The sequence below is a fragment of the Fukomys damarensis genome, unplaced genomic scaffold (genome assembly GCF_012274545.1).
Source record: "Fukomys damarensis isolate Sample0158 unplaced genomic scaffold, DMR_v1.0_HiC HiC_scaffold_20, whole genome shotgun sequence".
In the NCBI taxonomy this organism is placed as follows: Eukaryota; Metazoa; Chordata; class Mammalia; order Rodentia; family Bathyergidae; genus Fukomys; species Fukomys damarensis.
In genome coordinates, this window is record NW_022900932.1 from 2078958 (window position 1) to 2104376 (window position 25419).

General features: G+C 61.7%; 1 protein-coding gene across 1 annotated transcript in view; it reads right to left on the minus strand.

Annotated features, from left to right (window-relative positions):
* Positions 1 to 435: 435 nt before the first annotated feature.
* Col11a2 (collagen type XI alpha 2 chain) overlaps positions 436 to 25419 on the minus strand; it is a gene marked incomplete at its 5' end in the record, with an annotated part of 25933 nt that continues 949 nt past the window's right edge. The window contains 66 exons of the mRNA XM_033766604.1: positions 436 to 1238; positions 1387 to 1413; positions 1746 to 1952; positions 2192 to 2304; positions 2672 to 2939; positions 3026 to 3079; positions 3252 to 3287; positions 3540 to 3593; positions 3730 to 3837; positions 4127 to 4180; positions 4288 to 4341; positions 4428 to 4535; positions 4776 to 4829; positions 5408 to 5461; positions 5539 to 5592; positions 5735 to 5788; positions 6180 to 6287; positions 6574 to 6627; positions 6777 to 6830; positions 6945 to 6998; positions 7182 to 7235; positions 7426 to 7533; positions 7692 to 7745; positions 7938 to 7991; positions 8113 to 8220; positions 8344 to 8451; positions 8624 to 8677; positions 8873 to 8962; positions 9100 to 9207; positions 9532 to 9585; positions 9720 to 9773; positions 9867 to 9920; positions 10025 to 10069; positions 10161 to 10214; positions 10294 to 10338; positions 10422 to 10475; positions 10735 to 10788; positions 11481 to 11588; positions 11865 to 11918; positions 12086 to 12130; positions 12233 to 12286; positions 12507 to 12551; positions 12772 to 12825; positions 12955 to 12999; positions 13174 to 13227; positions 13373 to 13417; positions 13807 to 13860; positions 13969 to 14013; positions 14089 to 14142; positions 14310 to 14363; positions 14506 to 14559; positions 14657 to 14710; positions 14797 to 14850; positions 15008 to 15064; positions 15275 to 15361; positions 15833 to 15907; positions 16232 to 16294; positions 16505 to 16546; positions 16652 to 16711; positions 18800 to 18979; positions 19630 to 19692; positions 20288 to 20371; positions 21053 to 21244; positions 22603 to 22765; positions 23163 to 23373; positions 23470 to 23619. Coding sequence (XP_033622495.1) covers positions 1101 to 1238; positions 1387 to 1413; positions 1746 to 1952; positions 2192 to 2304; positions 2672 to 2939; positions 3026 to 3079; positions 3252 to 3287; positions 3540 to 3593; positions 3730 to 3837; positions 4127 to 4180; positions 4288 to 4341; positions 4428 to 4535; positions 4776 to 4829; positions 5408 to 5461; positions 5539 to 5592; positions 5735 to 5788; positions 6180 to 6287; positions 6574 to 6627; positions 6777 to 6830; positions 6945 to 6998; positions 7182 to 7235; positions 7426 to 7533; positions 7692 to 7745; positions 7938 to 7991; positions 8113 to 8220; positions 8344 to 8451; positions 8624 to 8677; positions 8873 to 8962; positions 9100 to 9207; positions 9532 to 9585; positions 9720 to 9773; positions 9867 to 9920; positions 10025 to 10069; positions 10161 to 10214; positions 10294 to 10338; positions 10422 to 10475; positions 10735 to 10788; positions 11481 to 11588; positions 11865 to 11918; positions 12086 to 12130; positions 12233 to 12286; positions 12507 to 12551; positions 12772 to 12825; positions 12955 to 12999; positions 13174 to 13227; positions 13373 to 13417; positions 13807 to 13860; positions 13969 to 14013; positions 14089 to 14142; positions 14310 to 14363; positions 14506 to 14559; positions 14657 to 14710; positions 14797 to 14850; positions 15008 to 15064; positions 15275 to 15361; positions 15833 to 15907; positions 16232 to 16294; positions 16505 to 16546; positions 16652 to 16711; positions 18800 to 18979; positions 19630 to 19692; positions 20288 to 20371; positions 21053 to 21244; positions 22603 to 22765; positions 23163 to 23373; positions 23470 to 23619 — 5159 coding nt within the window. The remainder of the gene's footprint in view (positions 1239 to 1386; positions 1414 to 1745; positions 1953 to 2191; positions 2305 to 2671; positions 2940 to 3025; positions 3080 to 3251; positions 3288 to 3539; positions 3594 to 3729; positions 3838 to 4126; positions 4181 to 4287; positions 4342 to 4427; positions 4536 to 4775; positions 4830 to 5407; positions 5462 to 5538; positions 5593 to 5734; positions 5789 to 6179; positions 6288 to 6573; positions 6628 to 6776; positions 6831 to 6944; positions 6999 to 7181; positions 7236 to 7425; positions 7534 to 7691; positions 7746 to 7937; positions 7992 to 8112; positions 8221 to 8343; positions 8452 to 8623; positions 8678 to 8872; positions 8963 to 9099; positions 9208 to 9531; positions 9586 to 9719; positions 9774 to 9866; positions 9921 to 10024; positions 10070 to 10160; positions 10215 to 10293; positions 10339 to 10421; positions 10476 to 10734; positions 10789 to 11480; positions 11589 to 11864; positions 11919 to 12085; positions 12131 to 12232; positions 12287 to 12506; positions 12552 to 12771; positions 12826 to 12954; positions 13000 to 13173; positions 13228 to 13372; positions 13418 to 13806; positions 13861 to 13968; positions 14014 to 14088; positions 14143 to 14309; positions 14364 to 14505; positions 14560 to 14656; positions 14711 to 14796; positions 14851 to 15007; positions 15065 to 15274; positions 15362 to 15832; positions 15908 to 16231; positions 16295 to 16504; positions 16547 to 16651; positions 16712 to 18799; positions 18980 to 19629; positions 19693 to 20287; positions 20372 to 21052; positions 21245 to 22602; positions 22766 to 23162; positions 23374 to 23469; positions 23620 to 25419) is intronic.

Below are 25419 nucleotides of genomic sequence, written 5' to 3' on the forward strand. Positions count from 1 at the left end.
CGCTGCCGGCCGGGCCCACGCGGGCAGATTGGGAAGGAGGGCGGGGGAGACCGGCGAACTGCGAATGTTCGAAGAATACGGACCAGACGGGGCGCAGCCCGGAGCTCCATGAAACGACACGAGCCCTAGGGAAGGGACACGGTGGCCAGAGGGGCAGCAAACGTCACGTGGGAGTGGGCTTCACAGGGCGCTTAGACCGGAGCCCCAGGATCCTCCGGCCCAAGCTCTTCGGAGGCGGAATGGGGTGCGCACCGGTGTCAGGACCCTGGCCAGGGACTCGGCCCCCTGTGAAGTCTCGTGACTGCCCCGGCCCGGCTCTGCGCTCTGTGCTGCTCAGGGTTAGGGCTGAGCCGCCCTTTCCCACTAAGAGCTCAGCTGAGAAGGGGGCGTGCGTGGGGCTGGAGACACTGAAATAACAACAAAGTGCGAGGTGTACACCGGAGCAGACAATCACATTATTCAACCGTCAGTCCGAGGGACACCGGGCGTGGGGCTAGGCAGGCTCCTGGGGTCCCCTTCCATCCACACGTAACCCTTTAAGTGCAGGATTAGGGAAGGACAGAGTCCAGAGAGGAGGGCCTGGGGTGACCAGGACGACACGAGTTCCCCCAGGAGCTCAGGCCCGGCGATCACCAGCTGATGCGTAAGAACCTCAGTATTTCAAGAGCCCGCTGAAGACAGGCGCCTCCCACTCCAGGTCTTCTCGGGGCGAGTCGGGGTCCAGGAGCAGCCAGGTCCTGCCAGACCCGGGTGGGGGCAGGACAGCAGGTACTGGGCTTGGGAGTCAGAGCCCTGAGGAGACCATCTGCCCCAGCGTTCACAGTGGGTGCCACTGGGGCGTGAGAGAGTGGGGTTCACCCAGACACCCACACACAGTCACTGAGAAAGGCCCTGAGGCAGAGACACGTGCGGGCCTTGGGAGCATGTCTCCAGCACGCGCTGACTTCTGCCGGCGTGTCTTTATCCTTTTTGTTATATTGTTTTCCACTCTTTAAATAATTAATATAATTACTTTTAAATACAAAATGCACAGTGTCCTCTCTCTTCTCTTCCACTTATTTGGGTGATTGGCAGGTGAGTTTTAAATAATGCTCTCAGCTCTAACAGGTCCCAGGCTCCGGTGGGAGGGCCACCCCTCCCCTGATGACCCCCGACCGGGGGCTCTTGGTGCCCTGGCCCGTGGTGAGGGGCCCCGGCGGGAGGTGGCGTGGAGGCGACGCTGCGCGACTCCAGTGGGCCTGGTGGCAACAGACAGGTCAGACAGAGAGGGTCCTAGCCCATGAAGCAGACCGGGCCCAGCAGCACCCCTCCCCGCCTCCGGGGGGCCCCCAGGTCTGAGAAGGAGGCATCCAGCACGGGCAACTGCTCCAGCACCGGCGTGCGCACCTCCAGCACTGTGCGGCCGTGCTGTGTCTGGAAGGGGAGACAGGGGAGGCGGGAATGAGCACCAGTGCACCCCCAAACCCAGCCCCAGGCTTGCCTCTTCTCTGAGCACCTTGACCCCATCCAGGTGACTCAGGATACACAGACTGGGGTGTCCGTGTGCCCCCGAGACTCCACGTATGTGCCCGTTGAGTTTGCACGGCTCACCCTGTGTGACCCTGAGTGCCAGGCCAGCCCGTGCAGCTCAGGGAAGCCTGGTCCCATCCCTTCCACCTGCTCCCTCTGAAGCCGGCTCCTCCCCATGTCCCTGGCGGCCGCCCTGGGCGTCGGGGACCCACCCACCCAGCTCTCCCGGATCCCACCTGACAGCCGTCTCGGAATTCCTTGACGAAGGGGCTGGTGTCGGGGCTCAGCTCGTCCTCGTTGGCCCCCCGGAGCCTCAGGGGGCTGTCTGGGGAGGCTTTAGAGCAGGGGTAGGAGACGTCCTGGCGGGCTGAGATGCTGAGCAGGCGCAGGAAGGTGAGCTGGACCACACCTACCGGGGAGCCCTCCGAGTCCACGTAGGAGAACTGCAGAGAAGAGCGCTGGGGGGTCACAGGCCGGCCCGGGGAGCAGCTACAGAGCCAAGAGCGCTGAGCCACATCACGAGCACAGCACGGCTGGGTGTCGGGGGCCGTGTGCCCTGAGATCTCAAGGGGAGGAGCCAGCCACCCTCCCAGGGCCGGTGAGGGGGAAACAGTGAGGCGGTGGCCAGGGACCCCGCGGGGATGATGCTAGGGACAGGACGGAGGCCGCCCGGGCCTCTCACCTGGGTGATGTCATCCCTGGGCGTCACACACGTGTCCCCGCCCGCCGTAAAGTTGCAGAAGACCCGGAAGGCATCCCGGGCACACCCCTGGTTGGGGTCCACCCAGTACTCTCCTGTGGGGAAGGGACGGGCGGTCAGAGCCGCCACCTGTGCTCCAAGATGTTCGGCCCCGCGTGCCTCCCTCCCTTCTTCTACCCCAAGCCCCCAGCCCGCCCCACAGCACTCTCGGTCCCCTGACCTTATCCCCCAAATCCTCCCACCTGCCTCAGTTTCCCTCATCCCCGGCCCAGCAGCAATGCCAGGCTTCCCCAAGTGGAAGACGGTGACATCCCACCGGGCGCCGTGTGTGGCCTGGTGCGGCCACACCCGCACACACGCGCTTATCCACTGTGGACGCCGCTGCAGCGATGAAGGCCTTCACCAGCCCAGGCTCCCCGGGGCCCTCGGCCCTGGCTCTGCTGGGCAAGCACCAGCTCTCACCATCCGGCAGCTCCGGGTGGCACAGCTTCAGGTCCTGGCAGGTGCGAGCGGGGCTGTCCTGGGTCCCTGTCGGCCGCCTCATCTGCTCGATCTCCTCCCGCAGGGAGTCCAGCGATCCGAAGATCTCCTCCAGGCCCCCAGGACTGCCCGGGGTGCCCCCGGCAGGCAGGGCCTCATCTTCCTGCATCAGGCGGCTGCCGTCCACTGAGCGGCGCGTCTTCTTGGGCATCTGGATGGGCAGTGGCTGGATCACCTCCCCCGGCGGCCCCTGGGTTGGGAGAAGGAGAGGGCGGGAGGAGGGCGCCATGAAGAGACGGCAGCAGGCAGGGAAGCCAGAGAGTAACTGTAACTCACCGGGTGTCCTGGGGGACCCTGCACGCCCTTCTCTCCCTTAGGTCCAGCGGGGCCCTGACAAAGGAGTTACAAGGTCAGGGAGGGGCCCAGAGGCCAAGGTCACAGGAGGGTCAGGTGTGTCGCCTGGCCTGGAAGGAGGAGCTGGGGGTAGGGACAGGGCTCCTGGAGATGCGGGGTCAGGTCGGCTGGGGGAGCAAAGCTCAGAGCTGAGGACAGGGTCACTCACTGCGGCTCCCTTGGCTCCTTTGGGCCCAGCGGGTCCCTGTGAAATGAGGGACAAAAGAAGTGGTCACGGGTAAGGACAGGACACAGCTCAGAGAGAGCAAGGTCACTGTGCACAGAACCCACACAGGAAGGGCACCAGGATGATGGGGGCGTTCGAGAGACCCAAATACAGGGAAGGAAGCCCTGGGGACACGGGGCTGTCCGTCAGGCTGGCAGCCGAGCAGCAGTCACCCTGGGGTTAAGGGACAGCAGGGCCTGGGGGTTAGAAGAGGAACAACGGGGCACTCACGGGGAGGCCGGGAGGCCCTCCAGGACCGATGGGGCCGGATGCTCCTGCAATACCCTGGGGTGGGAGGACCTGGTTCAGCGGGGTCCTCCCACCTCCAGAGCCTCCAATCTCCAGCCCATAGCCGAGTCCTGAGCCCAATCCACCATGATTCCCGCCTCCCCCAGGCCCCAGGTCTATCCGTTCTACCCACCGTCTCTCCCTTCTGTCCAGGGGAGCCCTGAGGGCCAGGAAGTCCACGGTCCCCCTTCTCTCCTTGCTCTCCAGGGGGGCCAATCAGTCCAATGAGACCGGGGTGGCCCTGGAGAAGGCACAGTGGTCACCAGGAGGAGTCACACGGCCAATGGGCCGGGCTCTAGCTTGGAGGCAGAGTGCACCCTTTGTGTGTGTGAGGCCCCAAGTTTTATCCCCAGCACCAAAAAAAATGGCCAAGGAGACAGAGAAGGGCAGGGGCACGGGATCTGGGGCAAGAACGCAGCTGTGAATTGTCCCCATGAGTCAGGACCCCAAGGACTGGACACTCGCCGTCCCCACAGGTTTCAGGAGTGAGGGTGTCGGAAGAGACCCAGCCACACGACTCTGTCACTCACCTTTTCCCCCTTGGCTCCCGCATCACCCCGGAGGCCAGGAAGCCCTGGGGGTCCCTGCGGGGGGACAGGAAGTCACTCTCCAGAGAGGCGGGTCCCAGTTCTCCCCTTGGCCCCCCACTTCTGACCCAGGGCACTGGCCCAGCCCAGGCCCAGTCACTCACCACAGGACCTGGGGGCCCGGCCTGGCCCGTGGCTCCAGGACGGCCCTGCTGACCCTGCAGATTGGGGAGAGCTCCGGTCAGGAGGAGCATCCCACCCTGTGCCCCTCCGTGGGCCTCACCCTGCCCTGGACCCCACTCACCACTGAGCCTGGGAGCCCCCTCAGCCCGTCAGGGCCAGGTTTTCCTGCCGGGCCAGCAGGACCCACAGGGCCTGTCTTCCCTGGGGCACCCACCATACCAGGATCTCCCTGAAACACAAAAAGTGTACCCAAAAGAGCAGAGGATGGGGGTTCAGGGGGCTCAAGATGGAAAGGGTGAGGCAGGAAGGAGAGGCCAAACCTCAGGAGACCCCGGAGCAGGAGCAAGTACAGAGCCCCTGTCCCCAGCAGGGCTCAAATGGGAGAGGTGGCCATGGGGCAGGCGTCTAGACAGAGGAGCTGGAGAGCGGAAGTGGACAGAATGTTCCAGCACCGGGGCCGCTGCCTTACCTTGGCTCCCTTCTCTCCCTGCCGCCCCTCCGGACCAGGTGTGCCGGCAGGACCCTGTGGGTGGGGGCGGCAAGAGGATGAGGCAGTGGGCAGCTGGGCTGAACTCCCGCCCGCTCCGACCCTCCTGCACACACGCGGGTATGCTCACGAGTGTGTAAGCAGAGGTACAAACGCACAGGGCCAGTTCACAGGTAGTAAGAACAGGTATCCCTGCACCAGTTGCAGCTAAAGTACTGAGGAGTTCTACACAATTGTGCCCACACCCCACTTCCTGTCCCCACGACTCAGAGCCGAAGCCCTGGCCCAGCAGGGACCTCTAGAAAAGCCAGAGCCTCCTCCAGTGTCCACTCTGATTGGCCATAGGCACCACTCCCCTGGCAAGAACATGTAGGCCAAAACTCAGGAACAAAGATATACAAGGTTCCCAGGGATTTAGCTCAATGGTTCCACTGCCCGCCTCGAAAGCACAAGATCCTGAGTTCGAGCCCCAGTACCAAAAAAACCAAAAAAACACAAAGTTCACAGAACAAGAACGTGTACCCCAGCCGAGGACGACCCAGACACCAGGGCCTCCCCGCTCATCACCCGCCACTGTCCCACCCAAGGCTGCCCCAAGGCATCAGCTCACTCACGCGCTGCCCAAGCGGTCCAGGTGGTCCATTCTCCCCAGTGGGTCCAGGGGATCCCTAGGGAGGAATTGGGGCGGATGAGTGGCCTCCGGCCAGGGAACAGAAGAGGAGGAAGGAGGTCACTCGTCACTCACGGGCTGTCCGGGTTCTCCGTCCTCTCCTCGGTCACCCTTGGCACCATCCTGGCCCTGCGGGGAGGAAGCAAGGTCAGGGGTGGCTCCCAACCTGGTTGGCATCACCCCCGAAGCTGCCGTCCTCCTACCCCAGGCCCTCAGCTGCACTGAACCTCTCCACAGAAGCCTCAGCCATTTCGCTCCTGGCCAGACTCACCCTAGGGCCAACTTCTCCAGGGGGGCCGGGGTCACCAGGGAAACCAACAGGACCCTAGGCCAGAGGAAAACAAGGGTCAGGATCACCGCAGACAAGGCCACCAGGGCCGACACGGACGCCCTAGGCACATGCCCTCTCTCCCTGGTTACAGGCAGTGCCGTGGGCTGCACCCTCAGGAGCGGTCCCCTGTGCCCCTTCCCAGCCACACCTCGCGCCCTGCCTGCCTCCTACTGCTCTCAGGTCCTGGCAGAGGGCACATCTCGCTTTCTCTGCGTCTTGGACCCCGTGCCCCTCCAAATATCCCCCCAATGCTTGGGAGCCCACACTCTGAGGTCTTCACACATGCGCGTGCACACTCACACACACATGCACACGCACACGCACACCCCTATCCCCCGGTCTTCCATTCACAGGCCCCTTCTCACACCCACACCCCCAAACTCACGGGGTTGCCCTTGGGCCCATCGTCGCCTGTGGGGCCTTTAGGGCCGGGTGGCCCAGCCTCTCCCGCCTGCCCCGTCTCTCCTTTCTCCCCACGCTCCCCACGGGGACCCTGGAGAAAAAGTGGAGGGTGCAGGGAGTATCAAGGGGATCTCAGAGTTCAGGGGTGCAACCCCCGCGTCCAGCCTCCCCCTGCCCCTCCGAAAGTCAGGAGGGCAGCAGGGCAGCCAGAGGGACAGGAGCACAGGGCCTTCTGCCCTCCACGGATGGGACAGAGGCTCACTCAGGTCCAGGGGTCCGGCTGGAGACCCCTGGGCTGGGAATGGATGTGGCCCAGGTCAGACAGGTCACAGAAGGGGGGTGACAGATCAGGGGCCAGGCCTCAGAGCTGCACTCACCTTGACACCTGGCTCACCCAGGACCCCTGGAGATCCTGGCTCTCCTGGCTCCCCCTGAAAAATAGTGACTGTGTTCAAGTCCTCTTCCTTTCCAAGCCGCTATGCTCTCCACACCTTTCTGTTCTGTGCCCCCAAATAAAATAGGCAGAAATTCAACCCCTGCCCCCATCCCCAGGACTGATCCACTAACCCTTCCCAGTTACCTTCTCTCCGGGGGGACCCAGGTTCCCAACACCTCCGGGGGGGCCCTGCGGGCCCTGAAAAAAGGAACAGAAGGGAAAGTCATGGCCCAGCAGAGGCAGAGGCCCAGGTGGGGCCCAAGGTCTGGGGAGCAAGGAAGGGGGCGGGGGGCAGAGGCCATGGGGACTCACATCAGCACCGTTGGGTCCAGCCGGGCCACGAGGTCCTGGGGGTCCAGGGGGTCCCTGGGAGGGAACAGACGTATCAGAGACAGGAAGGGAAGCACGAGGGGAGCTCCAAGGTCCAGCACGGATGGGGGGCCGGCAAGGGGCAGCAGGCCGGGGCCGGTGCTCAGTGAGGTTAGTGGGGAGCTGGGGGCTGACGGGGTGACCAGCAAGAAGCACCAGGGTCAGCAGGGTCGTACTCACCATGGGACCCACATCTCCTGTCTCCCCCTTCTCCCCCGAGGGGCCTGGCAAGCCCTGTAGAGGAGTTCAAAGCACAGACCAGGTGACCAACCCAGCAACGCATGGGCCTGGCTCTCAGGTCCCCACAGACCAACCCCTGGGTCCCGCCTGCCTCCCGGCCCATCCCCACCCAGTCCTCATCAGCAGGCTGCACCGGGCTTGCCAGTGTCCCCACCTCTCAGAGCCTGTCCCGTCCCCAGCTCACCTGCAGACCAATGGGTCCTGGGGGCCCGTTGAAGCCTCTTATCCCTTCATCACCTTTGGCTCCAAAGTGTCCCTGGGGCCCCCGAGCTCCAGGCTCCCCATCAGCTCCCTGGTGGGGGACAGGGACAAGGGCGCAGGTCAGGCGTTCTCTATCCACAAACCCCACACAGAGTGAGCACCACAGGCCCAGAGCTCCCACTCCCAGGCCCAACCCCAAGGGCAGATTAGAGACCGATGGGGATCCGCTGGGGACAGAGGGCCGCTCACCGCTGCTCCAGGCTGCCCCACAGGCCCAATGGGTCCAGGAGGTCCAGGAGGGCCCTGGGGGAGAAAGAAGAGTCAGAGGCTCCAATACAGGAAGAGAAAACAGGAGGGAATGAGGTCAAAGGCCAAGAGGTCAAAAGTCGAGGTCATGGGCTGGGAGGTAGCTCAGTGGTAGAGCACTGGATGACCCTGGGTTAGACCTCCTGGGTGTGGCTGTGTGTGCGAAAAGGCCAGCTCACGGGCACTTACGTGTTCACCCTTGTTCCCTTTGGTGCCCTTCTGTCCAGGGTCTCCCACCTCACCCTGGGGGGAGAAGGCAGAGAGGTTAGGGAGAGGAGACAGTACAGGAGCACGTACGGAGCCGGGGACCCCGAAGTCACACCCACATCAGCAGAGGGGATCGGCCAGGTTGGGGTTCCCTCACCTTGTCACCATCCTCTCCAGCCACACCAGGGGGTCCAGCAGGGCCAGGAAGTCCCACAGGACCCTGCACCCCATCACGGCCAGTGGGACCAATAGGACCCTTCTCACCCTGAGGAAAACGAGGAGAGGTGTTGCGGCCTGGAGGTGGCGCTCACCCTCAAACATCCCTGCTGGAGACTCCAAGCCTCGCAAGCCCTCAGCACAGAACCCCGCCAGAGCCCTCCACACTCACCAGGACGCCTTTCTCGCCCGCTGCTCCTGGGGGACCCTGCGGGCCTGGACGCCCTGGGGGACCGATGGGTCCCCCTGCTCCTGCTGCACCTCGCTCCCCAGGGGAGCCCTAAATGAGGACACTGAGTCAGGCCCCGCAGGAAGCAGACCCTGGCCCACTCAAGCCGAAGTCCCCCTGAGCAGCAGAAGTCCTGGTGCGAGGTGCGCTCCAGGTGAGCTCAGATCCCTCCGCGTCCGGGGCCTCATCTCACCCGCTTCCCGCCCCTGGACCTCAGACTCACTGTAGGGCCGGGAGGGCCAGCGGGACCTTCATTGCCCTTCAGACCAGCTCCACCCTGCGGAGCACAGATGTGGGTGACAGGTGAGACAGGAAGTGGGGTCAGGAAAGCGGGACTTCACGGGCACGGGGTTCGAGGACACGCGCGGGCTGGGAAGGAGGGAGTCGTGGAGGAGCCGGGCTCGGGGAGCTGGAGTGGAGGCGGGATGCTGGGTGCCTTGTGGCGGGAGCTCGGCTTTGGGGCCACACTCACAGCAGTGCCCGGGAGGCCTCTCTCCCCTGGGAAGCCCCTCAGACCGGCAGGGCCGTCTTTCCCTGGAGCCCCAGGGGGACCAGGGTCACCCTAAGAGGAAAGGAGAGGTGATAAGCCACGTGCTTCTGAGCTGGGCAAAGGAAACTCTGGTCCCTGCAGACCCCATTACCCAGTCCTCTCAGCACCTCACCCCAGACCCCAGTTCCCCTCTGTGGTCCCCAGCTGACCTTTGTTCCTTCTTTTCCAGCTGTGCCAGGCAGGCCCTGCTCTCCAGGAGGTCCCGGGGGCCCTGGGTGACCTCTGTCCCCCATGGGACCGCTCTCTCCTGCTGCTCCCTGGAGAGGGGCAGAGTCCCAGGATTAGCCCCACATCTCATGATCCGCCCAAGAAGTCCGCCCTGGCCGCCCTAAAATGCTCCTCCTAGAGCCCCTCATTCACTCCTGCCAGAGCTACTAGGACATTCCTGGGGTGGGGCTGGGCTTTCCTTGCCCCGGTACGGAGTAACTGCGCCACCTTGTGTCCCTGAAGGAGACCTGCGTCCACCCCAAGAGGGGAACCAAGTGAGGTTGAGGACCCAGCCCCATATCCCATTCCCGGGGCCAAGCAGGCAAACAGGGACAGGGACGGGTGACCGGGAGAAGAGGGGCAGGCAGACCTACCTGGGGCCCCACCACGCCAGGGGGGCCAGGAGGGCCCGTCTTCCCTTGGAAGCCCTGAGAGGATGGGAGGAGGATCAGAGCAGGTGGGGAGAGGGGCGGAGCCAAGGGCCCCGGGCGCAGCACCCTGTGGCTCCTGTGGCTCTGAGGATCAGGCCCACCGGAGACCAGGTGGCCGAGGCACCACTTACCACTTCTCCTCTCTGGCCTGGGTGCCCGGGCAGCCCATCCTTCCCCGGGGGGCCCTGGAAGGGGTTCAGATGTCAGGGGAAGCCAGGCGGGGAACGGGAAAGGAGGACTCACTCAGGGACCAGGCAGTCGGTCAGCAGGCAGCTTACCGGGGGGCCTTTGGGGCCAGGGAATCCATTGGGGCCCTGAGGTCCAGGGAGGCCCTAGAGCAGAGAGGGGCAAAGTGGGGAGGAAGAAGGGCGGTGCTGGGCAGGTACAGCTCCCAGCCCGCAGAGCAGTGGGTACCAGGATGCTGTGTCGCACTCACCCTCTCTCCAGGGGGGCCGTGGGGGCCATCACCTCCCGATGTGCCCTGTGGGGAAACAGACAGCGCCGTGCACCGGGGAGGAGGGGAGGAGCTGGCCCTCCCTGCACTGGCACCGGAACCCCGGGAGACCACCAACCTTAGCTCCGGACTTGCCAGTGTCTCCTCTGGGTCCCCGCTGGCCCCGCGGGCCCTGGGGAGAGGAGAGGACAGCGGTGAGAAACGCCAAGGCGCGCGGGGCTGCAGGAGCCGCTGCTCTCCCCTGCACTCACCGTGGGGCCTCGTTCCCCGCGAGGTCCTGCTTTCCCCGACAGCCCCTAGTGGAGTGGAGCAGAGAATGTCGCCCGCCTGTGGCCCCCACAGGTCCCCTCCACGCCCACCCCCTCTTTCCCCTGCTTACCCGGGCTCCCTTCTCTCCACTGGCTCCAGGGAAACCAGGAAATCCCAGGGAGCCCTGGTGGGTGGGAAGTGAGGATGAGAACTCAGGAAAGGGGCGCGTTTGGGAAGGGCCAAGGGGACCAGGAGAAGCCACACTGACAGCTGCGAGGATCCCTAGGCCTTGCCGATAACTAGGTGGCCTCAGGACACCCTTGGGCCTCTATTTTCACATCTGCAGAACGGGGCCACCCAAATTACCCAGGGCACCCCATGCTCTGCCCATCCCTGGAATCGGACAGGGAGGGAAAGGAGGGGCGAGGCAGGCAGCACGTCACCTTGGGACCCTGGCGTCCGGGGTAGCCAGGCAGGCCAGGGACGCCCAACTTGCCCTGTGGAAGGAGAAGGGGTGATAAGGGGCCCAAGGAGCCACAAAAGCCATTTGTTCCTGGAGATGACGCCCGCCCAGCCCGGCCCTCGGCTGCCCGACTCTGGTAGTCTGCTCCGAGCTGGTCTCCTGAGCCTTCAGGCCAGCCTGCGGCCAGCACCTGCCCAGCTGTCAGCTCAGCCCAGCTTCCCTGGCACCCAAGATGGGGCTCTCACTGGCCCCACCCTCCACTCAGGTGCCCAGCACCCCCACTCCTCCCTGTGGACCCCTCCTTGATGCTGCAGGCCTCATCCTGCCAAGGCAGCTGCAGGCCGGGGCCCAAGGCCGGCTCTGCCCTCCGAGGTCAGGAGGTCAAAGTTAAGGAGCACCAAGGTCCCTGGGCCTCTGCAAAGCCTCCGACAGGAAACAGGACCCACGGAGCAACCAGTTGGCCGGCAGAGGCCGGATCTCAGCTCCCGTTTCACTCCCCCCTCGGATGCCTGCTGCCCTGTGCACCCCCGGGTCTTCTCCACGCCTCGTCTGCAGCTCATCGGGAGCAGGGCTTTTCCTCCGGTCCTTGTGGGTCGCACCCCCACCCCACTCCGCACACAGAGGGACATGGTGCGCAGCCACTCTCCGTCCTTCCGATTTCTCCGGCCGGCACCCATGCCGTCCACACCCCGAGGGACCCCAGGTCCAGCACCTCGCCCCCTTTACCTTCTCGCCCGTGAGCCCCAGAGGCCCGGGGTCTCCAGTGGGTCCAGTGCGTCCCTTCGGCCCTTCAGGGCCATCTTCTCCCCGGGAACCAGGAACTCCAACCTCGCCCTGAGAGGGTCAGGAAGGTGAGAAGGGACAGGGAGATCCGGACCCCAGCAGGAAAGACAGGGTCGGTGGGGCCCAAGAGCTACCATGGGACAGAGCCACCAGTAGAAGTGTGACTGGAGGCCAGACGTGCTGTCCCCACACTGCTGGGACTGGGCCCTGAAGGGGCCACAGCACTGGGGTTGGGAGCTCAGGGTCCCAAGGAACGGGCTGGTGGCTGGAGGATCCAAAGGGGGTCATCAGGGTGCGGAGTTGAGGGACAGTGGGGCCTCTACTCACCCTGTCACCTTTCACACCTGCATCACCTGTGAGCCCAGGAAAGCCATCCTCGCCCTGAGAAAGACGGACGTGAGAGCAGAGCCAGATGGTGGCAGGTTTGGGGCAAAGCGGGGCTTTCAGGGAACAGAGGGAGGGTGGGCTTCAGAGCTGGAGGCCGTGCGCAGCGGCTGAGGGAAGGGGCGGCCAGGAGAGGGTGTCAGGAAGCTGGCGGTGGTGCTCACCTTTTCACCTTTGTGACCCTTCAGACCCCGAATTCCATCCACTCCCTAGAATGAGAGGGAGGCAGAAATGGAGCAGTCAGAGGCCGGGGGCTGGATGAGAAGGAGCAGGGCCCGGAGACCCCAGCTTGTTCCCCCTGGCTCAGTTACCTTGACACCTCGAGGTCCAGGGTATCCTAAAGGACCCTGAGGTCCAGATGGACCCTGCAAGAAGAAAGAGAGGCGCTTAGAAGGTCCTGAGGCAGCACTGGGCATCAGCGGGGGGCAAGAGAAATGGGAACACCGCAGCAACACTGGAGTCCGGACGGGGTGACAGGACGCGGGGACTGAGGGGCAGTCACCAGCATGAGGAGGAAAGGAACTCCAAGGACTATGGGGTGCAGGCAGGGTGGAGGCCCCTCGGAGGAGGCGCAGAAGATCTCACCTGGTTTCCTTTGGTTCCAGGAGGACCTTCCTTCCCGGGGTGACCCTAGGGGCGGAGAGTCACCCTGTGACTTCGGGCCCCACACCTCCCCGCACCCCTCCCTAGACTGCTTCCACCCAGCTCCCCCTCGACCTCACAACGCCAGCCGACAGGGGCAGAACCTCCAGTGACTTCCTGCACAAGGGGCCATCAGGCCGTGGCCACTGAAGGGGCCTGGAGGTGAAGGGTCCTGGGAGGTTTGGGTCGAAAGGTGGGACCCACTCACCGGGAGTCCGTCTGAGCCAGGCATGCCGGGAAGTCCTGGCTTCCCCTGAGGCCCCTGCAGGAAGATGAGGAGATTCGGGGTTGCTAGAGGGGTCGGGTATTAACACAGCTGAGGCCCCAGTAGATATCTGAAGCCCTCCTACCCATCCCTCAAAACCCCTGGTCCCTACCCCAAGCCACTCACCTTCTCACCATGAGGGCCGATGGCACCTTGAGGCCCGGGGAGACCCTACACACAGGAGAGAGAAGTCACAGGGTCTCCCTGCAGCCACCCTTGGAGTTCCCATTTCCAACCACGCAGGAGGCCTGCGAAGCCTCGGTTTCCGGGCCCCACCCAGAGTCCGACCCACTGTGAAGCCCGAGGGAAGTCACCACAGTCGGAGAGGGGTGGAGGACCGCTCACCTGGGTCCCAGGTGTGCCCTGCTGTCCAGGGGGTCCTGGCTCACCCTGGGGTCCCTAGACACAGGCAGCCAGACAGGAGTCAGAAGATGCAACAAACAAAACGGGCAGGGACGGGAAGAGGGCAGGGGTCCAATGGAGCTGAGCAGGGCCCTGTGGGCACCTTGGCATTAGGGGCTGGGCCTCCACTCCCGTCACTCACCAAGCTCCCTTTGGGACCGTGCGGCCCGTCCATGCCTCGGACTCCCTGAAACATGAGCAGGGCGTGAGCCAGGCCTGGAGGGGCCACTGCACAGGACGGGGCAGGCCTGGAGGGGCAGCACGCGATCAGAGTGCCCATCATCCCAACCTAGGAGAGCACCGCTGGCGCGGTGTGCGGGCGTGCTGGGCCCGTGGGCCCGTGGGTTTGAGGTTTTCTGTTCTGTTTGTCCTGAGGGTTTTTGTTTTGCTTGGCTCCGCTCAGAGCCCCGGGTGCACCGGGCCAGATGGCCCTGCGAGTGCTCCTGCGGGTGACAGCTGGAGAAGTGGGACCACACAGGGGAGCTCTCAGAGAGGGGAGGCAGGGGTGGTAGCAGGGAGTCAGGAAGGGAAGGAGTCCGAGAAGTCACGAGCAAGGGGAGGCCGGGACTCACTCACCGGGGGCCCGGAGATTCCAGGGGGGCCTTTGGGGCCAAGGAGTCCACGAGGTCCCTGCGTTCGAGGCGGAGAGAGGCACAGCATGAGTGAGAAAGAAGAAGTGCATCCCCCCCCCCCGGCTTCCCGAGGCCCCCACGGCCCAGCCTGACCCCAGACACTCACCGACTCTCCGGGCAGCCCCCGGGGCCCGATCTCCCCGTCGTCTCCCTGGAAGAGGAGGGCAGAGTGAAGCAGCCTCCTCCGGGACCTCTGTCCCATCCCTGCCCCTGCCACGTCACTTACCCGCTCTCCATCCTCTCCAGGGGGCCCCGGAAGGCCCTGCGCACCAGTGTCACCCTAGAAGACGGGGAAGAGTGAAGAGGGGCTCCGAGCCCCCAACACTTGCAGGCGCCGCAGCCCCTCTCATTAGCCGACTGATTACACTCAGGGGCCCTGCTGAGCCCCAGCCATCGTGCTGAGATCCCACGGCCCCCGCAGATCTACCCCATCCCTGGCACACTTACCCTATGTCCCTTCTCCCCAGGGAGCCCTGGGAGGCCATCGAAACCTCGGTCACCCTAGAAGGGAGAGGGTCAGCCAGAGTGATGGTCCTTCCGAGCCACCCCACAGTGTCCCGAGTAGGGAGAGGCTGCACCCTAGGGACGTGGAGAACGAGGAGGCCCCGAACTGCAGGCCACAGAGGGGCGCCACGCCTGCTACCTTCACTCCCGGTTCTCCCGGCATCCCTCGTGCTCCGTCAGCCCCCGCTCGGCCCTGGAGGTGCAAGGGAGGTGTGAGAGCCAGGAGAGGCACTGTCCTCCCGCCTCCGAGCCCTGTCCCCCAACTCCCATCCCAGCCCTGGGGTGCTCACCCTCCGCCCAGCCTTGCCGGGGGGGCCTGAGAGTCCCTGAGGTCCTCTGGGGCCCTGGTGAGGACAGAGGCAGGAAAAGGGTTAATGGACACAGATGGGGGTGGGGTGCCGACGGAGGGGCGTCAGATGCAGATGCTGACCTGAGGTCCTAGGTCTCCTGATTCTCCTTTCAGGCCAGGGCTCCCAGGTTGTCCCTGTGAAGGAGAAGAGGGAGAGGCTATGCCGCAGGACACGCCCAAGAGTGATTCACAGCCCTTCCCCAAAGAAGCAAAACTACTTGCAACATGGTTCCTTTCCCGAATTATCCATACCTCAACACACAAATAAGGGAAACCTAACACACGCGCTCACCAAGGGCCCAGGGCGGCCTGTGTATCCCATCGGGCCAGGAGGTCCACGGAGTGCCAGCTGGGGGAGCGGGGAAACAGCAGAGATGCAGAGGAGGCAGCTGGACAACCTCAGAATACCCCACATTCACCCTTCCGCTCCGACCCTGCACGACTTACACTCTCCCCAAGCTCCTTGTCAGACCCAAACCAACTCAGACCGTCCCCACCCTCCTTTCAGGCCAGCCCATCCTTCCAGGCCCTTTCCAGGGTCACCTCCAGCCCTCCTCACCCGTGCCTGCTGCAGGATCGCCTGGGCCTGAGCCTCCTGGGCAGCCACCACAGGGCCCTTGTCACCCCCACTGCTGCCAAACCGGAACTGAGGGCCAAGGAGAAAAGGCCCAAGTTCACATCCGGGAAACCATGGGGCCTGCCCGGCCTGGGGCTTTCCTCCTGCACTTCCGCCCCATCCCCCGAGTTCTAGGAGACCCGTCCTCCTCTGGAGTCTTCTGTGAGTTCCAGATAACTGCTTAGAGGTTTTCAGAATCGCAGCCCCTATCCTGCTCCCCATTTGCCAGCCTCTTCCACCCAAAAGACTCTTTTGGTTCTAGACCTTCCTGGAAATACAGGATATTCTGCCTGGTTCTGAGATGACCCAAGCTGGGTTCCAGAAGAATATGTGTGGCTCTAGGTCATTGAATGAACCTGAATCCCCTCAGCACAAAGACCAGTCTGTACGGCTGCATCATCCTTAGAAATTCCCCCGTAGCTTTGCTGACTTTCTGCCTTTTGGGGTACAACTCCCCTGCTATACCCATGAGCCCATTCCAAAGCCCAGAAGACAACTCACAGGGAGCATGAGGGAGGTGCCAGGAGGGCCAGGGGCCCCATCCGATCCAGGGAGCCCTGCTCGGCCAGGGGGGCCCTGGAGTGGGGCAGAAGGAGAGTACAAGGGCAATTTTATTTGAGTAAGAGGATGTTAGGGCCCTGGCATCGTTTTGAATCACTCCGCAACAGAATAAACGCAGAATTCCCTAGATCTTCCCTGAGCCCCCGACCCCATGAGGAAAAGGACGGCTGAGATACCCGGTTACTCCACTCCCCACCAGAGTACGCCCTCCTTTCTGGGGCCCAGGGAGCACGGCCACCCCTCAGTCAGTCAGCTGGAAAGGAACGCTTGCGACAGGGTACAAACGGCTCCTTTTCAGTTGCCTCCTTCTATCCCCGCACCCCCAGAACACTCCTTTACCCTCTCGCCAGGGTCTCCAACTGGGCCTGGGTTCCCCTGGATACCAGGAGGACCCGTCAATCCCTGAGGAGCAAAAGAACAGGGGGTCAGGTGGGGGCAGGAGACAGAAGAGGGGTGTGGTCTAGAGAACCGATGGGGGAAGCTGAGAGCCCTGGCTGGAAGGCCTCCCTGGAGTTTTGGGGAGCAGGCCTGGCATATCCTGCCAAAGCACAGGAGAGCCTGCAGGAAAAGCCTCCGGGCAAAGAAGGGAGGCTACGTCACGGCCACACTCACCGCGGGGCCTTCTGGGCCAGGGGGGCCCTCCACAAGCATGCCCTATGGAGTCAGAGGATCAGAGTCAGGGGCTGCAGGACAAGGGCCCCCACCCTGCTTTCCTCTCCTCGTTCCACCTCCCTCGGCACAGACACAGATGTGACTCACAGGTTCCAGCACTGCGGGCTCTCCCTTCTCTCCCTTCAACCCCCGGGGTCCACGGGCAACCTGAGGGAGACACACATGTAACCCCCAGCGGGGCCCATGAGCGCCTGGACACCAGGTCGGCCCCACCCCAGTTCCAATCTTCATCCTCCCGGACCCTGCTTACAAATTCCCTAGCTCTTCTAGAAGATTCCTCCTCACAGACTTCCCACGCCTGCCAAAGACCTCAGGGCTCCCCCAGCACACGCAGGCTCCCAGCCACACCTCAGCAAACACAACTCGGTCTCCTTCACGGCTTCTTTCTCTTTCTCTTTCTGGGTTCAAACCCTCAACCTTCCCAAACCCCTTCCTGGAGGGCCTCACGCTACCCCCCATGCTCCCTCTCACCCCGGAGCCCTAAGAACCCTAAGAGGCTATCTATCTACTTCCTCACCCTTAGCCCAGCCCACCAAGTAAGAACCTCTCTGACATGGTGGGGAGATTTCTATTCGGGGATGAGGGCAAGCATGGACCTGTACAACAATATGATGAAAGCTACGAGTCTTTCTTAGAAAATAAAAAATATATGTCCCTACACATAGAATTTTACTTAGGATTTCAAAGGGTTCACAAGCTCACACACACAATGAGACTTAGCATCCGAACCCTAAGTAGATCTGGAGAGCAGTCCCACTGGTGCTCCATACTCAGGCCTCATAACATAGCTCCTGAGCTCACGCATCCAAGGCTCTGAGCAGACCCCATTCCTTCCCCAGTAAAGGCACCATCTGCTTCCTCTGACTCTCATTCATACTCCAGCTAAGGCCTCTCCCTCCCTCCCACACTTCCACTCAGATGTCTGCTCCAAACTCCAGGGCCCAAACCACACGAAGGACAGGGAGAAGGGGAGACATTTAACACCAACCCCAATACTCCCAGCAAAGATCTTCGGACTACCCCCTCCTCCTCCACCCTGACCAAACAGGACGATCAGTTCCCAACTCCCCCAAGCCCAGACCAACCCTAAACCCCAGACACAGGCTAGAGGAAAGGCAGCAGAGCGTTAAGGGTGGCAATATTAGAGTGGGGAAGTGTGAGGTGGGGCAGCCGCGTAGAGGAGGCAGCCATTACTGCGAGGTTGGCAAAAGATGAAATGGAGTAGACAGGAAATACTCCAACTGACAGGGAGTGCTCGAAGACAGGAGAAAATACCAAGGGAGACAAAACAAGGGACACATACTTGGAAGTAAGAATAACGCCAGGGCCAAGACAAATTAAATTTAGCCAAGATGGCTAGAAAACAACCCAGATAAACAGGAAGTGGTTAGACAGACAGGAAGCAGCCAAGAAAAGAGGAACCAGAAAATGAACCTTCAACAACAATATGGCTGCCATGACCAAGAGAAAAGAAAGATACACAAAACAGATTCAAAATGACTCCTGCAAATGGGATTATGACAATGAAAAACAGTTCTTTCAGAAAACAACACAAACATTGAAGCTAGACTAGACAGGAAGTAGCTATGATAAATATCTAGGCCCACAATGGAAACTTTATGATTTGGATGATCTGAGACACACAGAAAGTGCTTATTGTCAGAGGAAATTGTCACAAGCGGGTATGAAAAGCCAGAGTCAGAACACAAATAATAAATATCTTTCAGCCCAAGCTTACACCGTCACCAAGATGGATGCCATGGCTAGAGAAGACAGGAAGAGACAGATAAGAAGTGGCCTATAGGTTAGAAAGTGTGACAGAGGAAATTAGGCCATTTGGCAGCAAAATGGACGAGAAATTCTTTTGATCAAGAAGAACTGATGGAGACAGACTAAAAACAGGCACAAGGTAGTTGCTTATTGACCAAAAGCTTTATGAAACCCAGCTTGAATTAGACAGGATGTGGCCAAGAAAGACAGAAAGTGGCCATAGTATTTAAAAGAAAAAAATCTCAAGTGCCACAGGCAAAAGGATCTCCAAAGAGACACAGGGTGAGACGTTTGGCAAGTGAAGGCAGAAAGTAATTTTTTCAAGCAACATAGACATCTTATGCATATGGAAAATGGCAAACAACCAACAGGAAGTAGCTCACAGCCAAGAGAGATTAAAACAACAGGAAGCAATTCTTGTAGCGCCCACTGGTGGTCAAGAGTGGAAGAGCTCCCCTCACTTACGGCTCCGGAGTGGGCTGTCTCCGCAGAGAGGGCAGGGCCAAGCTCCGTCTCCTCACGATAATCATCCCCATAGCCATAGGTGTAATCGTAGAGCCCTGCTGGGGCGTCTGTGCCACCCTCCCCATAGTCCTCTGACAGGAACCTGTCGGCTGTGGGGAGGACCTGGAGATCTGTCTGCTCCTTCCCAGGGATGGGGAGGCAGAAGGGGTGGATGGGGCATTAGGGGTGACAGGAGGTTACCCTCGACCCCCACATCTGATAACCTCTAGCCCAAAGGTCCTGAGGTAACTGGGGTTGGAATTTTTCTCCCCAAGAAGAGCAAGGGGAGTGGTTGCCTAGAAAGAGGATGACCATCAAAGGCCAAGAATGTGGAGACCTGTCCAGAAAATGCGCCCGGTGCGGGGGAAATAGGGTGACTGTGGCTGGAGGGCTGGATGCAAAGTGGACAGTCGGTGACATAACAGAGACAGAGTCCCAGGATGTGAGAGGCGGAGGGGTAAAGAGACGGGTGTGGAGACGCGAGTGACGGCATGGGCCAGGAAATGGGTCCTGGGAAGGGAAACAGGAAAAGAGAGAAAGCCTGCCTCACTCCAACATGGAGAAGAAGCTGGAGTCAGAGCCTCACAAAGGAGACACGGACAGCAAAGGAGACACGGACAGCAAAGGAAACAGCTGTACTGGGGAGCCCAGCAGACCCATAGGTATGAAGGGACCGGAAGACAGAGGCCATGCATGGACCACAAAGAGCCCTCCAGCCGGAGATGGGCGGCACATCAGGAGGACCGCAGAGGGTCTCCGACGCCCACGGCCCCTGCTGGGATGGGCGTTACCTCCTCAGGGAGCGGCCAGGGGCTTGACTCCAGGGCTCCATCCTCTTCACCAGGGGTGGGGTTCTAACCCAGGGAGAGGCAGAGAGGAGCAGCAGGGGAGAGGAAGGCAGAGGTTAGCAGGGGGAGGCGAAGCAGCCCCTGACCCACCCCATCCAGAGCCGTGTCTGTCTGTGCTGGGGGTTGGGGGAAATCACAGATCATGCAGCCCCTGAATCTCCGAAATCTAGTTTCGGGGGCAAAGATCTGGATGCCCCGGCTCTACCTGCCGGTAACCGCTGCCTCTGGTCCTGGGGGGGGCCCGGGCAGTGGGGGGAGCTGCCTGCCGGGCTGGTCTGGAGGGGGGAGGCTGGCTGTGTGCTGACCCAGAGCCTCCAGCTCCAGAGGGCTTCCGGCCCGCCGAGGGGGGCGCCTGCCGGGCTGCTGACCTCTTGGCAGGTGGGTTAGGCTTTCGGGGAGGGGTCCGACGCCCCCTAGGGGAAGGGGGAGCCTTGCGGTTGGGGCTCTGAGGCCGCTGTAGCGGAGAGACAGGGGAGGGGCAGTAAGTAGACCTTCGTAATCTGAATAGGTGTATCTCTGCCCAGGAACTGGGGGAGGGAAGATGGGCATGGATGTGGGAGAGGTGGGCCGAGGGGAGAGCTGAGGGGTCCCTCGGGTGTACCTGATAACCAGGGGCTGTTCCCGTAGTCATCTCATCAGAATAGGGAGGCTCGTAGTCATAGTGGAGAGACTCGGGGGGCTGGGGCTGGGGACGGGGTGGGAGCAGGCAGGAAGGGGTGGGGTGACGGGGGAGGTGCGGAGAGGGAGACGAAGATGGTTTGGGAGTTGGGAAACAGAGAATTGAGGACAAAGGAGAGGTTAAGGTGGGGAAGGAGAGAGTGGGTCGGCGTGAGACAGAAGCCGACGTGATTAAGAGATTGACCCTTCAGCGGCAGAGCACTGGGCCCAGCTCCTTGCTGTCACCCTAGCCGCCCGGACCCCGACCCGGTCTCCCTTCCCGCCCCCAGCGCTGGACCACCACGGTGTGAAAAGCCAGCAGCACCCACACCTCCAGACTGGGATTCCTTCCCTCCGTCCTGACCCCTCCCTGCCTCTCCTCCTGGCTCCTACCTCCTCGGCTCCCCTACTGCTTTCCCACCTCCTGCCCCTCTGTTGCCCAATCTCTTAATTCAGGAAAGGGGTGGGAAGCGGTTCCAGGAGGGCTGGGTGAGGAGGATGAGACACGCGGGGAAAGCAGCTCCCAGCCAAGGTCTTCATGACAACTTTTTATTTTAAATGAAATTTTCAAAGTTGATGAAAGAGGACTGGGAGGCGGGAGATGCGGGCAGGGGGTGTGGCTGGGAGAGGAGAGCAGGAGCGGGCGCTCAGGACACGGGCACCCCCGGGAGCACGCTGCGCTGGGGGCCTGCCCCACCCCTCCCCTCACCTGCTGCTGGGGCTCCTGGTTTTGCGGCCTGCGAAGTCTTGATGGTTGCTGCTTCGGAGATCTCTGGGCTCTGTGAGACTGTTTGTTCTGAGGTCTCTCCCGCTGGCTGCCCGCACAATCCAGATCCTTCTGTTCACAGGACTCGTAGGCAGCTTGGACTCCAGGGACAATGGCGAGCTCCTGGACATCACCCTGCCAAGATGTGGGAAGGAACACGGAGGGAGGTCCGGCGGGAAAAAGCCTGGGCCGAAGGGTCGGAGGCCCATCCCGGGCAGAGCTGTACGACCGGAAGGTCACTGCCAGCCTCTTAAGTTTTCAAAGGATCTTGCGGACCCTCATAATTCTGGGAAAGTCGGTCAGACAAGGACCTCTGTACCCGATCTCATGCACATTCCGTTCTGAATCACACAGAGAGGGAGTTACTGGCCCGGGGTCATACAGAGTTGCAGAAGGACTAGAACTCAGGCCTTCCCATTTCAAGTTCAACTCTGCTACTCCCTGACCCTGTGGTGATGGATCGGCCTTTGAACGATGGCTTCCGGAGGCAGAGGCCCAGCCTCAGTTGCCCCGGCCGTGAAATAGCACTGACAATGAGAACTCTCAGGACTCCAGAAATAGGGCAGGAGAACCTTCTTCCATATTCCAGCGGCCTTTACTTGTGCCACACTTGCCGCGTGGGTGCCTGGCCTTACACTGCATCTGGGGGGTAGTGTCTCATCTCCAAGGCCAAACTGGGAATTCCTTGGGATGACGGAGACCTTCTATCGTTCCCTGGTCACCTGGTACTTAGGAAATGTCGGCTGGCTGGGCGGGAGAATGGATGGATGAACTGATAAGTAGGAGCGTAAGTGAAGCGGGGCTCAAGGGCAGCGCTGAGTGGGAGCGCTGCTGAACAGCGAGTGGATGGATGAGTGTGACGGCAGGGCGGTGGGTCAGCGAGGGGCGGCACACAGCAGACAGATGCAGACCGGGGGTAGGAAGACGGATGGGATTTAAGGTATGTGAAAAGGAATGGCGGCATGCGGAGCAGGTGGGTGAGGGCATGCGTGGGTGAATGCACCGGATAAAGAGGCAGAGTCGGTAGGAGGACAGGAGGTTGGATGGTTACCTGGCTGCGTGCACGAGTAGATGAGAGGGCGGTAGGCAGGTGACTGAGTGCACAGGCAGATGGACAGACGGACAGACGGATGGGCAGTTTGAAGGAGGAATTGGTTAAGCAGGGGAAGGATGGCCTAGTGGGTAGGTGAGAGATCACGTGAATGGGTGGGTGGGTAAGTGGAGGGTGAGGGGTGGCGCTCATGCACAGTGGACTGGCGGGTGACTGCGAGGGAGTGGGTGGATGAGAGACCGGTGAGGGGTGAAAACTAAACACCATAGAAGTGGCTGTGGACCGTCCAGCTATATAAGCTCTCACAAAAACGACAGCCTTAAAAATGGAAAATAGGAAAATCCACGAGAGGAAACATAAAGGCCCGGGGGACAGGAAGCCAGAAGTGACAGGCACAAGACACAGGACCAGAATTCACTCCTTTCCCAGACTGCTCGCGTACCTCGAAGACTTCTTCTTCCAGGACACGGGCCCCGAAGATGACCACTCCTCGGGTGTCCAACACCGGACGAGCACTTCGGGGAAGGGGCCGGGTGACTCGCTTCTTGCAGTCAATGACGAGGGTGACCGACTGGCCCTTCACAGCCACGGCCACCCGGTGCCACCTGGTCATGGGCAGGGAGAGGTTCGAGTCACTGGCCGGAAGGGGAAGTCAGCAGGGCGGGAACAGCTGATGGAGGAGCCAAAGTCAACAGCAGCGGTGCTCACAGCTGCCGCGTGCACCCCGCTCACAATGCCCAGGCACCGTGCCTTTCACTGGCACGATTCTATCCTATCGTTTCTGCTTTACAAACCTAGGAAATGAGGCTCAAAAAAGTTAAGGCGTTTGCCCATCGCACAGGCTCCAAAGCCCAGGCCCCAGCCTGGGTGACTGGCATCTGGGCAGGGCATATGTGTTACATGGTCAAAAGTTTCGAAGGGTTTCCCGGTTTGGGGGTGGGGATCCTGGGAACTTTCTCCTGAGAGTGTGGGCCAGGCAGGCAAGGGAGGCCAATGACTCACTTGCCATCTGTGAGGCTGAGGCCCCGGAAGACAGGCTGAGCCGGGGGCTGGGGCCGTCCAGTCTGGTCCTCATACAGGAAGCGGACGGGCCGGCCAAGCTCCAGGCCCAGCTGCTGAACACCCTGGGCACTGTAGAGAGTCAGGAGGGGCACCTGGAGGCCAGGGCGGGTCCGGACAACAGTCAGCAGAGAGAAGTCTTTGGGAAAGCCTCCTGGTGCCCAAGAGAGACACAGACAGTGAGACGTGAAGGAAGACGCAGCCCCTCCCTCCCAGGGTCCGCTCCCAGACCGCTACCCTGACACTGTACCAGGGAAGAGCTGGCGGGTGGGCGCGCTGAGCTGGGCAGGCCGGGACACTCGGTAGGCCACATCAGCGGGACAGATGCCTCTCGCCCTCTGGACGCCATCAGGGAGGGAGGGGAACCGCAGAGCCCGGAGCACGTCCACAGGGGGCGCACCTGAGAGTGTCCATGAGGGTGAGGGGCAGGAGTGGGAGGGGCCACCCAGGCTCAGATTCCGGGAAGGCAGAAGCCACCTCTCCCTCGCTTTCCCGGAGTGGAGGGGAGTGCGGTTACCTGCAGGGGACTGGGCTCCATGCCCACGCTCACCCCTCTTGGCCTGGCCGTCTCTGTAATACCTCTTAATACCCCTCAATGCCGTCTGTCTCTCTGCTCCGTCACGCTGAGCCTCTTATTCCTTTTGTCTCTGCACCTGTTGATCTTTCTGTCCCCATGTCTCCCGTCTCCCCTCTTTTTCCCTCACATTCTGCCCATCCTTTTCTCTTCCAGACTTTTTCCCTCTCTCTCATTCCCTTTCCATATCTCCCTGTCTGTTTCTGGCATCTGTCCTGACTCCAGCACAAACAACATCTGGGCAATCGATCATCCTGGGCACAGGAGGGGCAGGGGGGCCGCCAGGGAGGGAGTGGAGCGGCAGCCATATGGGAGGGGGCTTCAGGATGCTACGATCCTGGCTTTGGGACATGGGGTGGCACTGCCCACGCTGAGGAAGGAGAGGAGAAAAAGAGCTGTCCAGGGAGCTGTGCCCCCACCTGGGAGATGGGGGGCTGGGGCTGCCACGCAGGACAGCAGCAGGGCCAAAGGCCCAGAGCCACACATCTGTAGATCCCATCAGAGTCCTTGCCCACAACCCGGGCAAGCTCCCCACACCTGAATCTCTCAGTCTCCCCTGCCACCCCCACCACCTGAGACCCAATAGTTCAGGACACAGCCACCCAGTCTACCCAGGCCTCAGCTGCACAGAAGAAGGTCACTGCTCCCTGGCTCGCTCCCCAAGTCACACACTTCTCACACCATCAGCTCCAGGTTGGAAAAATCCCAAAGCGAGTTCCAGCAAAACGCTCACAGAAGTGTGGGCAGGGCAGAGGCCACAGCCATCAGGAGAGCTCTGCAGGGCGGGTGGGTGAGGTGGGGCAGGCAGCAGAGAAAAGGCCCTTTGAGTCCAGGAGCTGGGAAACCACGGCCACCCCCGCCCTCGCCTGAGCCCGGCCCCTGCGTGTGGCAGCTCCACAAACACCAACACACAAGGGCCGCTTTGAGAGACCAAGGTGAGTGAGACAGAGACACAGAGGTCCACAGAGACCCTAGGCCAAGGAGACCTCACGGCCCCCACCTTCCCGGAGCCGGGAAAGGACAGCCGGTGCCCTGCACCTCTTCCCACCGCGGGACACGTACTCACTGGGCCGTCTGGGCCGCACCTGCCCTGCAGCACCCAGCTGCCCTCTGCCCCTCGACCGCCTCAACCGGAGCCCCCTAGTGTCCCATCCTCTAATCTCAGGGTCCCACAGAGCCCCCACAGAAGGACGGTCCTCTTGGCCAGTGGAGGGAGGGGCTCCCAGACCTGCAGGCTCCAGTCCACCATCCTGTCCCTGAGCCCGCTCCTCAGAGCCCAGGAGTTCTTTCTGTAACCTAACTGGAATCCTTCCTGCTACCATTCTACTTTCTCCCCCAACACAGAAGACACGAATAATCCAGTTACAGTCAGCCCCTAGTGCTTCCAAGAGTTGGGGGGCTCACAACAGCCTGCCTAGGACCAAGCTCTCTCTTGGCCTCCTGCTCTGATATCAAATCCCCTGTCTTCGGACTCTGGGTCCTGGGAGAAGAGGGAGGAAAAGGTGGGGGCCGTGGACACCAGGGTCCCAGGGGAGCCCGCCGCCGGCCAGGGGGAGGGGCGGGGCAGGAATGCAATGAGCTGGCCGCAGCCTCAGACACCTGATCCCCGCGGTCCGGCGGCTCCCT